This window comes from Alosa pseudoharengus, unplaced genomic scaffold, assembly GCF_046254945.1.
Source record: "Alosa pseudoharengus isolate Yale_2024_CS ecotype anadromous, Long Island Sound unplaced genomic scaffold, YU_APseudo_1.1 YU_APseudo_1.1_scf_9, whole genome shotgun sequence".
Taxonomy (NCBI): Eukaryota; Metazoa; Chordata; class Actinopteri; order Clupeiformes; family Clupeidae; genus Alosa; species Alosa pseudoharengus.
Genome location: NW_027468881.1, coordinates 37,901,364 through 37,915,270, shown reverse-complemented (window position 1 = coordinate 37,915,270; position 13,907 = coordinate 37,901,364). Strand labels below are relative to the sequence as shown.

The window sequence follows — 13,907 nt, the reverse complement described above, 5'->3', positions numbered from 1 at the left end:
TTTATTAAAATGAGTGCATATACTCTGTATATACACCAAAATGCATTGACGCTGTCGGGGTTTCCGTAACAGTGCTAGTGTTTTTACTCATTATCTATAAGGAAGTATATACTGCTGTGACCTACAGTGTGGCTAATGTGACATTTATTGTTATGGGAAGTACATATTGCTTTTCTCAGTTAAAATGATTTGGTCTATGTTGTTTGGTTCACTGTAGATATGTGCCGACTGTGGAAGATGTGGAGATGTATAAATCATACAAAGGAGTAGCCTCAGACCTGCACATAGTGGATCAGTACATGCTAGAGGTAAGTGTGATGCAGTCTGATTATGGCAGTGGCACACACATGCCACAGGGACAGTACAGAATGAATCAGAATCACAATCAGAATCAGTTTTTTATTGGCCAAGTATATAGTACTTAGATATACAAGGAATTTGACTTCGGTAGGTGTTAAACTCTCTGTACATTCAACTAATAGACATGTAATAGTTAAACATTCAATATACAATAGTAATAAAGACACATACTGTACAATATAGACAACAACATACATATAATATACAAAATACAATATACAAATAAGGGATCAAGAGCAGGACACATGGAGTGGAGTGGATATCAAGTTAAGTACACATGGAGTGGACTGAACACATCAAGAAGCAGCAAATTAGACAGTGCACAGAAAGCGCATTGTATATTTCATTGTATATATTCAGCAGAAGAAATCACTAATACGTGTTCTTGGATTTCTTTTTTTTCTTTGTAGAGTGAAACAGTCTGATAGAACAGTCTTAAAATGTCCTAACTAAGTGTTTTTCAGAGTAATTAAACATTTGCCTAATGTCTCACGACTTGAACACATTGCATGCGTTGCTTCTGCAGAATGGCAGCCACACAGCCTCCAACACACATGTGCCTCAGATGCAGCTCGAACCAGACTGCAACCACGACACAGCTGCTAGAGTTGAAGGGGCGCCTATTTTCCCCATGTAACGCAAGGGTTATCAAAGACTGCTTGATAGTCATGAATTATGTTTAAAAGGAGACTACATGTGTACTATAGCAGAAACATTCTGTCTAAGTTGGGGCATATCGACCTTCAATACACAGAGACATAGACATACAAATAGAGGCACATGCAGGCAGCCTGACAGATGCTTTTTGTTATAACAGTGTGTGATGTCTATGTGATTTCTGACACATATCACACTTTCACACACTGGTTGGCTTTGTATATCTTCCATCTGCTTTACCACACTGACTGAAGGTCCTACAATCTGCTGTCAGTATCCCAGTGCACACTTTATTATTATACTGCTTGGGCTCTGTTTTCTATTGTACATCAGTTAGATATGGCTGAATGAATTATTGATTTCTGATTGGACAAGAAGCATTCCAAGAGATGGGATATCCTTGGACTCTTCACAGCAAGTAATCACTCCTTACTTTACCTTGAATTGCCATACACTAAGATATTCATTCAAAGTGAGAGACCAGCAATTTAATAATGTAATCTTTAACATTATTATATAAACGCTATTGAGAAAGAAAGTGGAGTAAATGAAGGGTAAAGGAGGTAGCCTCAACATTTTCTCCACTCAGTCTCCGGCCTTGTGCTTATGGGGAAATACAGCTGTGGCCAGGCGCGCCTGCAGGTGTACCTCCATACGCACTGTGCACTGTGGCAATAACCTTTGCCCACCCCACTCCAATTTAGAATGTCAATTAACTTGTGATGTTTGCATTTAGTTATTTAGCATATTACACTTGTATATCAGTTTGCCAAGTTTATTGAGAAGTCACGTTGAGACAGAAATGTGAGAGTTACAAATTAGGAATATGACAGAGGTACATAACATCATTGTAACATATGTCTGAGAAGGCTTTTAGCACCATTACACAGCTTTTCAAGTTAGGACAACAGTGATTTTACAAACCTAAGGCTCAACCGAATTCTCAGATATGCTAGCTTGGCATACCACCTAGACTGTTGCCATAATTTGTCCTATAAATTGAAAAATGAGTTGATGTGTGGAGGAAAGAAGTAGTTCCACAAACAAGTCTGTTTTAGATATCATAACATTTAAATGATATCGGCAAATTACACAAATGTGGACTTCATGCACTTCAAGGTATAACAGCCATTCTGCTTCTTGTTGTGGTTGCATTACCACCTCATATGTGCATGTGTAAAACTCACAAACGTCATAACATCTTCCAGCCAGTCAGAAAATAGTATTTCTTGTTGTGTTATAAGGTCTTGTAACAGCTTAGTAGCATGTGACAGCGACATTAGCTGTTATGACACTGGAAATCCTTAGAGCAGACGTGGCAACTACTGATAATCACATCACTGAATCACTGATAACGACACTATAGGCACAACTCTATGACTAAGTATACAATAGGCTATTTACTTTAATGTAAAGAGGGATCACTGGCTCATAGCTGATTTTGTTTCAAAATATTCCCCCCAAAACCTTTGAATAGCTCAAATGTAAGATAATGGTGTGAATATTAGTGAGATAATATTAGCGAGATAATGGTGTGAATATTAGTGAGATAATGGTGTGAATATTAGTAAGATAATGGTGTGAATATTAGTGTTTCTGCCCCCCACACCCCACCCTACTTTGTCCACCCACAACGTTGTCTTGCAGAACGCTGCTGCTGAGTGTGAGGGTATTGTTCACTTTGATTGAATGATTCTCTGTGAATATGCAATAGTGGAACCCTACGAATGGTAGTTGTAAAGCAGCAGAACTGGCGGAAGTGAGAGAATGAGGTTGGCAAACACACACACAAGAGACACAAGAGGAGATGGAGGCTTTGTAGCTAAATGAGGCACTTTTGTTGGATTGGGGTTTTCAAGGATGGACACTCGACAGAGTGCATAAAGGAGCTGTCTGAGGGGTTGGTCTGAGGCTGCTGGAAAGGCAAGCTAGTGGTTATAGCTGATGCACTCATAGACTACTTGGGGAAATGTGAATGTGCCTGCATTACATGAAGAGGCCTTTTATTGCAACATGTCATAGTACTGTATAGCGAGATTGATGTTTACATTAATACAATACAACATAGTACTGTATAGCGAGATTGATGTTTACATTACATTACATTACATTACATTACTTTGACTGACACATTTTTAACCAAAGCGACTAACAGTAAACAGTTTAAGCTTTTTAAAGCAATTCTCTCAACAATTCTAGGACAATTTAAAAAAGGTAGAGTACAATAAGAATAAGTGCATCAGTGAGTGCTGTCGAGTGTCAGTTCTAGTCAGGTGGTAAGTGCTAGGATCAGCAAGACTAGTTGTAAGTAGTGTTTCACAAGGAGTCTTCTGGGTCTTCAGGAGTTTTTTTGAAGATGGAGAGGGATGTCCCTGTTCTAGTAGGAACTGGTAGCTCGTTCTACCAACGAGGAACCACAGATGAGAAAAGTTTGGATTGGCCTGAGCGTGCCGGTGGCAGAGCTAGACGTTGCAGTGTATCGTTCAGACAATGATAGGCAGGTGGAATCTTTTCAAGGTATACAGTATGTAGACGTGCATTATTTGTTGTCTCTCATAGCAATGTTAATGTTTATGTTAATGTTTTTTGCAGACACTTTTGTCCAAAGTGATGTACAGCAATAATAAGTAATATTACCTAAGCATTATGATTAATACCTGAAAGTAAAGTCAAATACAAGTTGAAATATAAGAATAATAATTATAAAAATCATTATAGAATAATAATGATAAAAATGACCTAATACAGTAATGACAATAATAATATGTTTTTATAATTGCAATAACCATAGTACAACCATGATTCTGTAAACATAATTCATTAATTAGATACAAGGTAAATGGATGAATTTCAAAACCCAAATCCAAAACTAGAACTAGAACACATTATGTGCACACTAAAAGAGTTTATCTCATTTGTAAATAAATAACAGTTTTGTGTGTATCTACGTATGTGGTTTTCAAATAATCAACATACATAAAAGAAACAAACTGTCAATACCTAACAGAAAGAGTGACATTAAAGACTAAAAGCAGTCAAATTGTGGCCATGGATTTCTACAACCTCATAGTACAACCAGATGGAGCAGTGTAATATGCTGCTGTTTGTCAACAGCACCTTGTGTCAGGGTGATAATAGCCTGATTCACATACCCCCCCCCCCCCACCCCCGTCTGTCTCTGTATGTGTGTGTGTGAGTGTGTGTGTATGTTTGTGTGTGTGTGTGTGTCTCTGTATGTGTGTGTGTGTGTGTGTGTGTATGTTTGTGTGTGTGTGTGTGTCTCTGTATGTGTGTGTGTGTGTGTTTGCCAATGCTTCTCTATGTGTACGTACATGTGTTTGGAGGTAAGCCCATAATGGGTTTGAGTGTCAGCAGTGCTCAGGCTATAACATCTAACAGTTTCAAAGGCCCCAGGATAGAACCATGTGCAGTTTGTGGTTAGGCCCAAATATTGATGTTGAACGATATTAATTATGTTGAATGGTTTTTTTTAGATGTGCAACATCTCGTTTCTGAGCTCTCGCCTAGACCTGCTACTCACACTCAGAGAGCTGCCCAATACCATGGAGGACCTGGAACCGGTGAGTAACCAACGCTGATGCGTCATGCATGCACACACACACACACACACACACACACACACACACACACCAAACTCCCCACCACACACATCTTTCATTAGTCTTGGTGCTTGGCGTTGACAGTGTAATTTAAGAGCACAAAGGCCTTGTGAATTGTATGTGTTTATTATAGTGCCTAGATGATTGTGATTGGCAGAACACTCATGTAAATGTGAATGGAAAAGTTTTCTCTTATTAAGACAATCAGGTGAAGTTGGACTTAGCTCTCAGAAGCCTGAAGTGGAAATCAGCATAAAAGCCCTCTGAGGTCAAAGCTATGGTGCTCCTGGGGAGGGGAAAAAGGAAGGAAAAATAAAAGGAAAAACAGAAATGAATAAAAGCCATTTACTAATGCAAAAACCTAATCCTACCAGACTGCTGGCTTCTGAGGAAAGAAATTAGATGGAGTTGAGGTAGCAGATATTTGAATTAATTCTCTCTCTCTCTGGACGGATTTCCATCCAGACATGTATTAGTTAGAGAAGGTAAAGTGGAACACTTCCATTCCTCCTTGCCGCACACAAGTGCAAACAAAAGGAAATTGGTCATCTAAATTCAGCGTCTCACTTCACCTTTGATTTAGAATTTTGAAAGTGTTATCGGTGATGCTCTGAAAGCATCAGCAACCTCTATCCTGTGTGTTCCGCTTACTTGGCTCTTTTCTGCACTGCATTGTGGGTTGATGATTCTGAAACTCAGTGGTAGACACAGACCTTTATGTCATAATTATGGGTATAGCCAATAACAACATTGGTGTAATCCCAGATCTTGGTACTGTAGATGACAGAAAATCATGACTATTGGATTTATAATTTAGCATGACAGGAGGTAACACAAACACATATTAGATAGGGAATGGGGATTAGGAACACTAAGGACAGATTTGTGTCATTTTGGTTGCATTTAGGTCAGGATTTGATATAATTTGAGACCACCAAGCAATTGGAAATGGCAGTACTTTTAAATCCGTTGTTAGGTGTCAAAGCAGAGGAAAACAGCAACACTGTTGACAACAAACACAGAATGTAAACGGTTTAAACAGTGCAGGTATGCCCATTTTGGTTTTGGCTGCTGCCCAAGTGCAGCTCATCTGCAAACAAGCATAAAAAAAACAGTGTAGAGGGCAGTCATGAGGCAAATCTCAACTCTGCTGTCCTTCTTTCCTTCCTCCTTTTCTTATATCATTTTCTTCCTTCTTTTCTTATCTACACCCTGGGGAGGAAACAAGAAAAGAATGCTTGGGTTGGAGGAGTCAAGGACCGGTACACAATAAATTACACATGCTTGCTCACCCAGGTGTCACTTTTAAGAGGCATCAAATACTGATGACACAGCAGCATCACCTTATAGCCCTACTCCGGCCGATTACAACACAGGGCCCTGTTGTCCGTGGTCACTGAGTACTGTCAGCATAGCTGGAGTGGCTAATTGGGAGCTCCGGGAGGATTCCCGGTGGGAGACACTTTTTGCGCTGGTCTGAATACTTTGATCACGTTGCTGTTGAAGTTCATTCTGCACTTCGCCCTTGCGGCACTTCAGCCAGCTGGGCCGTTTGGTCGCAGCTCCGCCTCTCTCACTGAAAAAACTAGTACTCACAAAAACTGTTTGCAATTCGCAACCAAGTCTACATTTGCAGTAATTTAGGGGAAGTGGCACGGGCTTGGTAGGACGAACTCTTGTGTGTGCACGGCAAATGTGTAGTAATTAATTTTACTGTAAGGTAATAACCCCAGATCTCCAAAGCCCTTAGAAATCAAATTAAAATGTGTGTTTTTGAGTCCTCTTCACATGAAGAAAGTGGGCTTTCCCACACTGATAAGTGGTGTGTTGAGCTAAAGCTAGCAGAGTGTTAAAATTTTTATTCAACCTTTCAACCAATTTTAATTATTTTATTTACATAGGGGAGGCTATTCCTATCTTGTAGAAAAGTATATCCTGTAAAGACTCATCCCACCACCCCAGTTACATGTCTGCCTCATAGTGTAGCAGGCGATAGGTGATGTATGTTAGTGACAGTTTTTACCAACTGAACTACAGTGTAGGCTTCTGTGCAGTATCCAACCCCAATTCTGAACTGACCTAGTTAAGAGGACTCCAATACTACAGCTCTTCCTGCTCAAATAGATATCAATGAGGTTTGATATTTTGTTGTTCTCATGATATGGTATGGATGTATTGTTTAAAGTAAGTTATCTATGAATGAGAATAAGTAAGAAGTAACAGGTATGATAAGGGATCAGATTCCAAAAATAATTCTGTGGAAATGCATGGATTCCAGTTTCTTCCAGTAGCAGCAACTGGAATCCATGCATTTCCACGGAATTGTTTTTGGAATCTGATCCCTTATCATACCTGTTCATTCTTACTCGTCGCTCGACTTATCATGACTAAATTCAAGATGGCTGCAAACGCTAAACTTCGTGAAGATACTGTCTGTATAAATCGTCTTGTAAGTAAACTACCAGTGCTTTTTCAAAGTTCTCAATGTCTCGTTTTAAATGTCAGGGCCCTCGGAAGTCTACCAATGAAGTGTGGAGATACATTGAGCCTCGTAAATGGTGTAAAACAGTGATTTATTTGCATGGCTAGCCCGATGCCGAAGCACCACCATTGAAAAAGCTGTTGGTAGCATCGACTAACTAGCGCCAGATTTTGGAGTGCAGGGGACAAGCCGAGATGGGCTATGAGACATAAGTTCACACTCGGTATCATTTTTCAACACACTTTAGGTCAATATCACAACGGAATTCTCCTTTAAGGATTCAAATTGAGGATGTAGTTGATGAAGCTTTTGACATGAGCAGCCTGGAGTATCCATTGGACTACAATTTCTCTCCAATCCACCTACAGGCAAGCTTATTCACTGATGACCACCTGACTGATTCAGTCCTTTTTCTTCTGTTGTCTGAAAGTGTTCTGTGCTACTCCTATCACCTCTTACAGATTTTGAATTTTGAGACCACTTGTTTAGAGCAGCATTGAAGATGCGTGTACCAACGGTTGTAGATGTATATGGTTGAAGATGGCACAATCCCATTGTGCAGTAATCCATTGTGAGTATGGAGGTGAATGGGTCTGGGAAGTTGGACATCTCTGATGAGCCTGTCAAAGAGATGCTATGAAGTGAGATCATGCCTTCACACTTTATTACATCATTATTACCTGTACAAAGAGATGCTGTGAAGTGAGATCATGCCTTCACACTTTATTTCATCATTATTAGCTGTACAAGTCCAGGAGCATGTTAAATGTGATTGACACTAAAACAAGGCTACCTACAGCACCTTTGCTAGATCTCTGAGTTCATATGCCCAGGGAGTTGTGGCAGCCCCATCCTCTTTCCTTAGCACAAACTCTGTTTCTGTCCAATTTCAGCCCTTACTCTAGTCTGGGTTTGGAGTGCCGAGGGGGCTCACAAAACACAAATTGGCTGCAAAACACAAATTAAGACCACACAGCTCACTCAAGTTGTTGCTAGTAACCGTTGATAGTTGCCAATGCTTACCAGTCTGCATGTTGACATCTGGAGAGGCGTTGAGCAGGGTAGACAAAGGTGGGCTCTGGGCAGACTTGTATGGCAATCACACAACCTCACATCTGTCTCTGGCTCCAAATAGCTGTTCAGTCTCTAATTGGATCCAATTTAATCAAGCTGTTTTACTCTAGTACTCCCTCTCCAATGAGTTTGGCGCAATTCCTGCCTAATATTTTACAGTCATGGCTATAGAGATTAGCATGTTGGGTAGAGGTATCTGACCTTTGTTACAATTTTGTCATGTGCATTATTAAATGAAGAATGGGTTGCTGTGTTATAGAGGTGAATGTTTTTGGAACACTTGTGATGTCAAGCAAGCAGCCAGAGGCTGATCAGGCAGGAACTACGGCTTGGTGTTTGGGCCTGGTGCTTCATAAATCCATGTATTGTCTGACATGACAGACTCTGTAAGCCGAAGATATTAAAGAGGATTTACCAACCAGCTGACGGACTGGATGGGAAACTAGCACCAGCTAAAAAAAATCAAAAATTCAGACACAGAAGATTCAGACACATTTACTCCTGCATCTCACTAGCGACAGATTTTATGATGTGTCTTTTTTCCTCCCTGTTTCCCCATCTCTCTCTTCTGTTCTCAGCAGACCATTGTGTTTGTTAGCTTATCTTATCTTGGATTGTGATCAGAGTAAGATGAGAGGAAGAAAGTTTGAAAACTGGTCCAAATTGTAGGTTGATGTTAACTGAGCTCAGTAATGTCTCTTCCCAGACTTGTTCAAAATAAAGCACTTTCCATGATCAACTGTAGGACATGTTATTGACATTGGAGTGGACATAATTATCTGTATTCCATCTTCCTTCTCACCCCCACAGTAACTGGATGGGCTGTACAGGTCATGAAGTTGCTGAAAGAGGATTGCGCCGGCCTCACTAACTATCTCTTTCTGTCTTTGTACCCCACAGTTGATTAACCAGAAGATCCGTATGTGCCAGCAGCTGATTGGCTCTCAGACATTTGTGTGTGTGCTAGAGTACCTGCTGGCTGTTGGTAATTACCTGAATGAACATGCAGGCAAAGACAAGGCTAAAGGATTTCGGCTCTCTTCCCTTATTAAAGTAAGTTATATTCCCTCTCTCTCCCTCTTCCTCTCTCTCTTCATCTCTCCCTCTCTCTCTTCCTCTCTCACTCCTCCCTCTCTCTCCCTTTCCCTCTCTCTCTCCCTCTCCCTCTCTCTCTCTCTCCCTCTCTCTCCATCTCCCTCTCTCTCCCTCTCCCTCTCTCCCTCTCTCTCCCTCCCTCTCTCTCCCTCCCTCTCTCTCTCTCCCTCTCTCTCCCCTTCTCTCTCCCTCTCTCTCCCTCCCTCTCTCTCTCTCTTTCTCCCTCTCTCTCCCTCTCCCTCTCCCTCTCTCCCTCTTCCTCCCTCCCTCTCTCTCCCTCTCCCTCTCCCTCTCTCTCTCTCTCTCTCTCTCACTCACTTTTTGCCCAGTGTATTGCTCTCCTGCTATTTATTTATTTATTTATTGACCATTGAATGAGTGGTATAAGCATCTAATAAGCATTTCATTACAACTTACATCCGAGGTTTGTGTAAGTAATATATAGTTATATCAGATGAAAGGTCACTTTATATTTAGACACAGCACAGTCCCAGTGCAGTACAGTACAGTTGAGTCCTGGATATCAGTACAGTTCCATATCTTCTGTAGTTGAGTCCTGGAATTTATCTCATGACTTTTCTTTCTTGGTTGCCTCAGGCTCAAGGTGTATGTGCAAGGTTGGTGTTTGCTTTGGTGCTCATTTTCCTGTATTAGAAATTATTTGAGATATTGAAATCAGACAGAAAGAATGGAGATAAAATCAGCTTTATAGATATCTAGGTACATTAGTAGCAGTAACTCTGTAGTAATACATTATTATATTAGGATTTATAGACAGATGAGATGCAGTAGATTTAAGAATAAAAACATTGACAACAATGAATAATAAAATGAAATGAACACACACATAAAGAAATACCAGGGCAATTCCACGGAAAATTGACTTTTTGTCACATCCATAACACCAATGCCTTGGCATTTGTATGATGTGAATGATAACATACATTTTTTGTGCATTTTTTCTCATGTACATTATTCAGCCAAAATGCTCAAATTTCATGTAATCATTCACATCATACCATACCATCACATTTTATTGGCATTATGGATGTTACAAAAAAAGTAATTTTCCATGGAATTGCCCACCAGCATACAAGTCACTTTGTATTTTGTATTCCTGTCTCCCAATCCTTTGTTACCTTAAACTAGTGCTGCTGATGAGTCTGAGCAGTGCAATTCTTTTGAGAGGCTGGCTGCCTTGTTTGCGTTTTTTCTTAATGGTTGATATCTCTCCTCCCCCTAATGAGAGCTGCCCCTGCCGAATGGGAGATGTCAAGGAGACGTTCCTGCGCACAGTCTCTCTCATGCTCGCTTAAGAGGAGCGCTGTGGAGCAAGGCCACGTTGCAGCACCATGTTTAGTCTGGTCTTTAGTAGAGTGTGTGATGAATTCTCAAATTCCTCTCAGTTAGTGGCCTTGGGTGAGATATTGGCATTCCTGGGGGCACACAGAAATGTGTGGCCCCGTGCGCACGCATGCAAACATACTCCGACTGCCAAGGTCTTCACGATTTAAGGTGCTCCAGGGTGTGAATGATTGCCTCATGCTTTCTGCATGTTGTTTTTTTTTTGTTTGTTTGCGTATGGGTATGTGAGAGCAAAACAACAATATGTGCAGTATTTTCTACAGATTGAACACTATCCTGGTTATCTTGTAGTGAAACAGCCCCAGTGTTACACAGGTGGACCTGTGATACATTATGCACATCCTTACAGTCCTAACTCAGCAGGTTGTTTTGCATCTCCTGAATCCCATTTAACACACACACACATCCATGCCACTGTGCAGCTCTCTCAGTTGCGTGGGGTGGAGCGGCACGTCACCTTGCTGCATGCCCTTGTGGAGCAGATCGTGTTGCATGAGCCAGGCTTGGCCACCTTCCCCTCCGAGCTTGCAGAATTTGACACTGTCCCGGGGGGTAAGCTAATCAAAATTTCATCAAAAGTAGAAAATTGGAGGGTTTCAGTTTGGTGCTGATTTGATTGAATCCCTCTTTGACTCTCTCTGTGTGTGTGTGTATCTGTGTGTGTGTGTGTGTGTGTGTGTGTGTGTGTGTGTGTGTGTGTGTGTGTGTGTGTATGTGTATGTATGTATGTGCTTGCATCAGCTTCCATCAAAGGCCTGACAGCAGAGATAGATGGTGAGTATTGTGCTTGCTTGCTTTCATTTACTCCTCAGTATCAACTTCCAGTCTGGTTTTACTACCTCGGTGGAAAGCTCTTATTACCATTACAATGACATGTTGCAGTATACTTGTTTGTGTGTTTACCAAACACCTCCAGCAAAATTGCATCAGTTTCTTGCATATTTTATATGTCTGCCTGTGTTTTACTCAGCTAAAGCATTAGCATTAGCATGTTCCAAGAGCCATGTCAAAGAGTAAAGTACAGTAAGTACTCCTGAGTCAGCACTGCACTGTACAGTATACATTTAACTGTAGTAACAGCTACTGTAGAGTAGTACACATACTGAGTTGTAATTGGTGGTGTGGTACTGATAATGTGATGGCTACTGTGTTTCCTCCTCCAGTTGTGAAGAATGAGCTTCAGAAGGCTCTCCAGTATAAGAGCTACACCAAGAAGAACCCCATTCCCCAGCATCCCAAATTCTCCAAAGACCTAAAGGTGATGTGTCTGCATCTGCATCATAGGCTTTGCACAGACTACATGCATTATGTATTAGCACACAGTTACAGGAAGTGACATTTGTTAGCTTTTTGAAAACATTCTCGGACTGAAAAATCACACTTATAATTACAATCCATCATAATGTCAGGGACACATCTACTTAGAACAGATCTCATAGAAACTCTGCTATCTAGTAGCAGTTCTCACAGACTCGTTTCACCCCCTTTGGTTTTCTTTTAATTTGCTGCACTGCTGAAATTAATATGACTGAATATGAGTGTCGAGAAAATGCTCATGTGAGTCACGGCCAGGGGAGATTTACAAAGGATTCTGGAGGCTGGGGACCGCAGGGCTGGGGAGTGCAGGGCTGGGGAGTGCAGGGCTGGGGAGTGCAGGGCTGGGGACCGCAGGGCTGGGGAGTGCAGGGCTGGGGAGTGCAGGGCTGGGGACCGCAGGGCTGGGGAGTGCAGGGCGATGAAAGACTGGTGATTTAATGGTGCTGCCGGCTGGGCAGAACACTGTTTGCATTTGCATGGTGAAGCTTTTGTTTTGTTAAAATGGGCAAAATAATAATGAACTTAGAATGCATATCTCATATGTTCAGTTCATTACAGTGCATGAAAATGCACTGTACTGTTCTTCCTAGGCAACTTCTTATTATTATTCCGCTTACCACTTTTTCTATACACAATTTCTCTTGAACAGTTTAACTTAGAAACTTCATTCAAACTTTGTAACGTAGGTCTTCAAACAGATCGGGTTGCTATGTCTTTTCAACTTTGAAACTTTTATACTTTTTAAACTATTAAAGAAAAACGTTTTAAAAATCCCCATAGACTTAACATTGCCGATTATGACATCATAATACGGCCATTAACCCTTAGAACCCTAAGCTGTTTTTAGGGCATTTTCACTACCTTTATTCATAAGGATTTATTCTGGTCATTGTAAGTGCCACACACATATATTATATATTGTTTTTTTCAGGAGAGTTTAGGCTATTCAGATCTGCCATCATTTCATGTATTAATACCAGCATTGATTTTATTTTGATTTTTAAAGAATTAAAATATAAAAAGTGTATTATAAAAATTATTATATTTCGACATGTATCTCACCACTGCAAGCTCACAGCTCTACATGCATTTCATGTGTGTGTAGGGCAGACTGTCCTGAATCGGGCAATATAATTGCCATGTTGGAGGGATACTCTGGGGCTGAGCAATTTACAGAAATATTTGCTGTGTGATTTACGGAAATAAATGCAATTTTTTATTTAGTGATGAAAAATGACCTTTCTGCGCTCCATACACGAACTGATCTGACCTGACTTGACCCGAGGTGTTAGCCTGCGTGCCTGTGTGTATGCAGTCATAATAATTCTCAACTCTTTACTGGATTGCCATGAACAAAGTAAAGGCAAAAAAGGTGTTTATTTGTTGAACAAATTGGGATGCAATGTGAGCCTTGAATTGGATGACATGCAGGAATTTGCTAGGATCTCAAAACCGGAATATGAACATGCTTTGCCATAGAGAAACACATGATAGCATTGGATTATAAACATGCTTTGCCACAAGAACAGACACAAACGTGGGGTAAGTCCAGCTATATGAAGTTATTATTTTGCTGTCATTTCGTCTGTTTTATAACCCAGAAGGATGTACTTGGTATCAAATGATAGCTCTGAGTCTCCTCTTTCATCTGACATGCGTGGCATATCTATGCTATCACGGGTCCGCGAGTAATTCAAACGAGAGTAATGAGTGTGCAGCGTTGGTTTGTGTACATGACGTTATTATTTTGCAGTCACTTCGTCTGGTTTTATAAGCCAGAAGGATCGATAAACATGGTACCAATGGATAGCCCTGTGCCCCTTCTTTCATCTGATATGCTTGCCATATCGATGCGATCACGGGTTCGCGAGTAATTCAAACTAGAGTAATGTGTGTGCAGGTGAATGCAGAGAAGTATAGACTGTAAATATGATGCA

The 13,907-nt window shown here is 40.8% G+C and overlaps 1 protein-coding gene across 1 annotated transcript in view; it reads left to right on the top strand.

The window, feature by feature from the left end:
- Positions 1-13,907, top strand: part of LOC143114109 (uncharacterized) — a 37,030-nt gene that overhangs the window by 18,833 nt on the left and 4,290 nt on the right. Inside the window, exons 10-15 of the mRNA XM_076275569.1 lie at positions 218-308; positions 4,512-4,598; positions 9,094-9,246; positions 11,076-11,205; positions 11,395-11,427; positions 11,817-11,911. Coding sequence (XP_076131684.1) covers positions 218-308; positions 4,512-4,598; positions 9,094-9,246; positions 11,076-11,205; positions 11,395-11,427; positions 11,817-11,911 — 589 coding nt within the window. The remainder of the gene's footprint in view (positions 1-217; positions 309-4,511; positions 4,599-9,093; positions 9,247-11,075; positions 11,206-11,394; positions 11,428-11,816; positions 11,912-13,907) is intronic.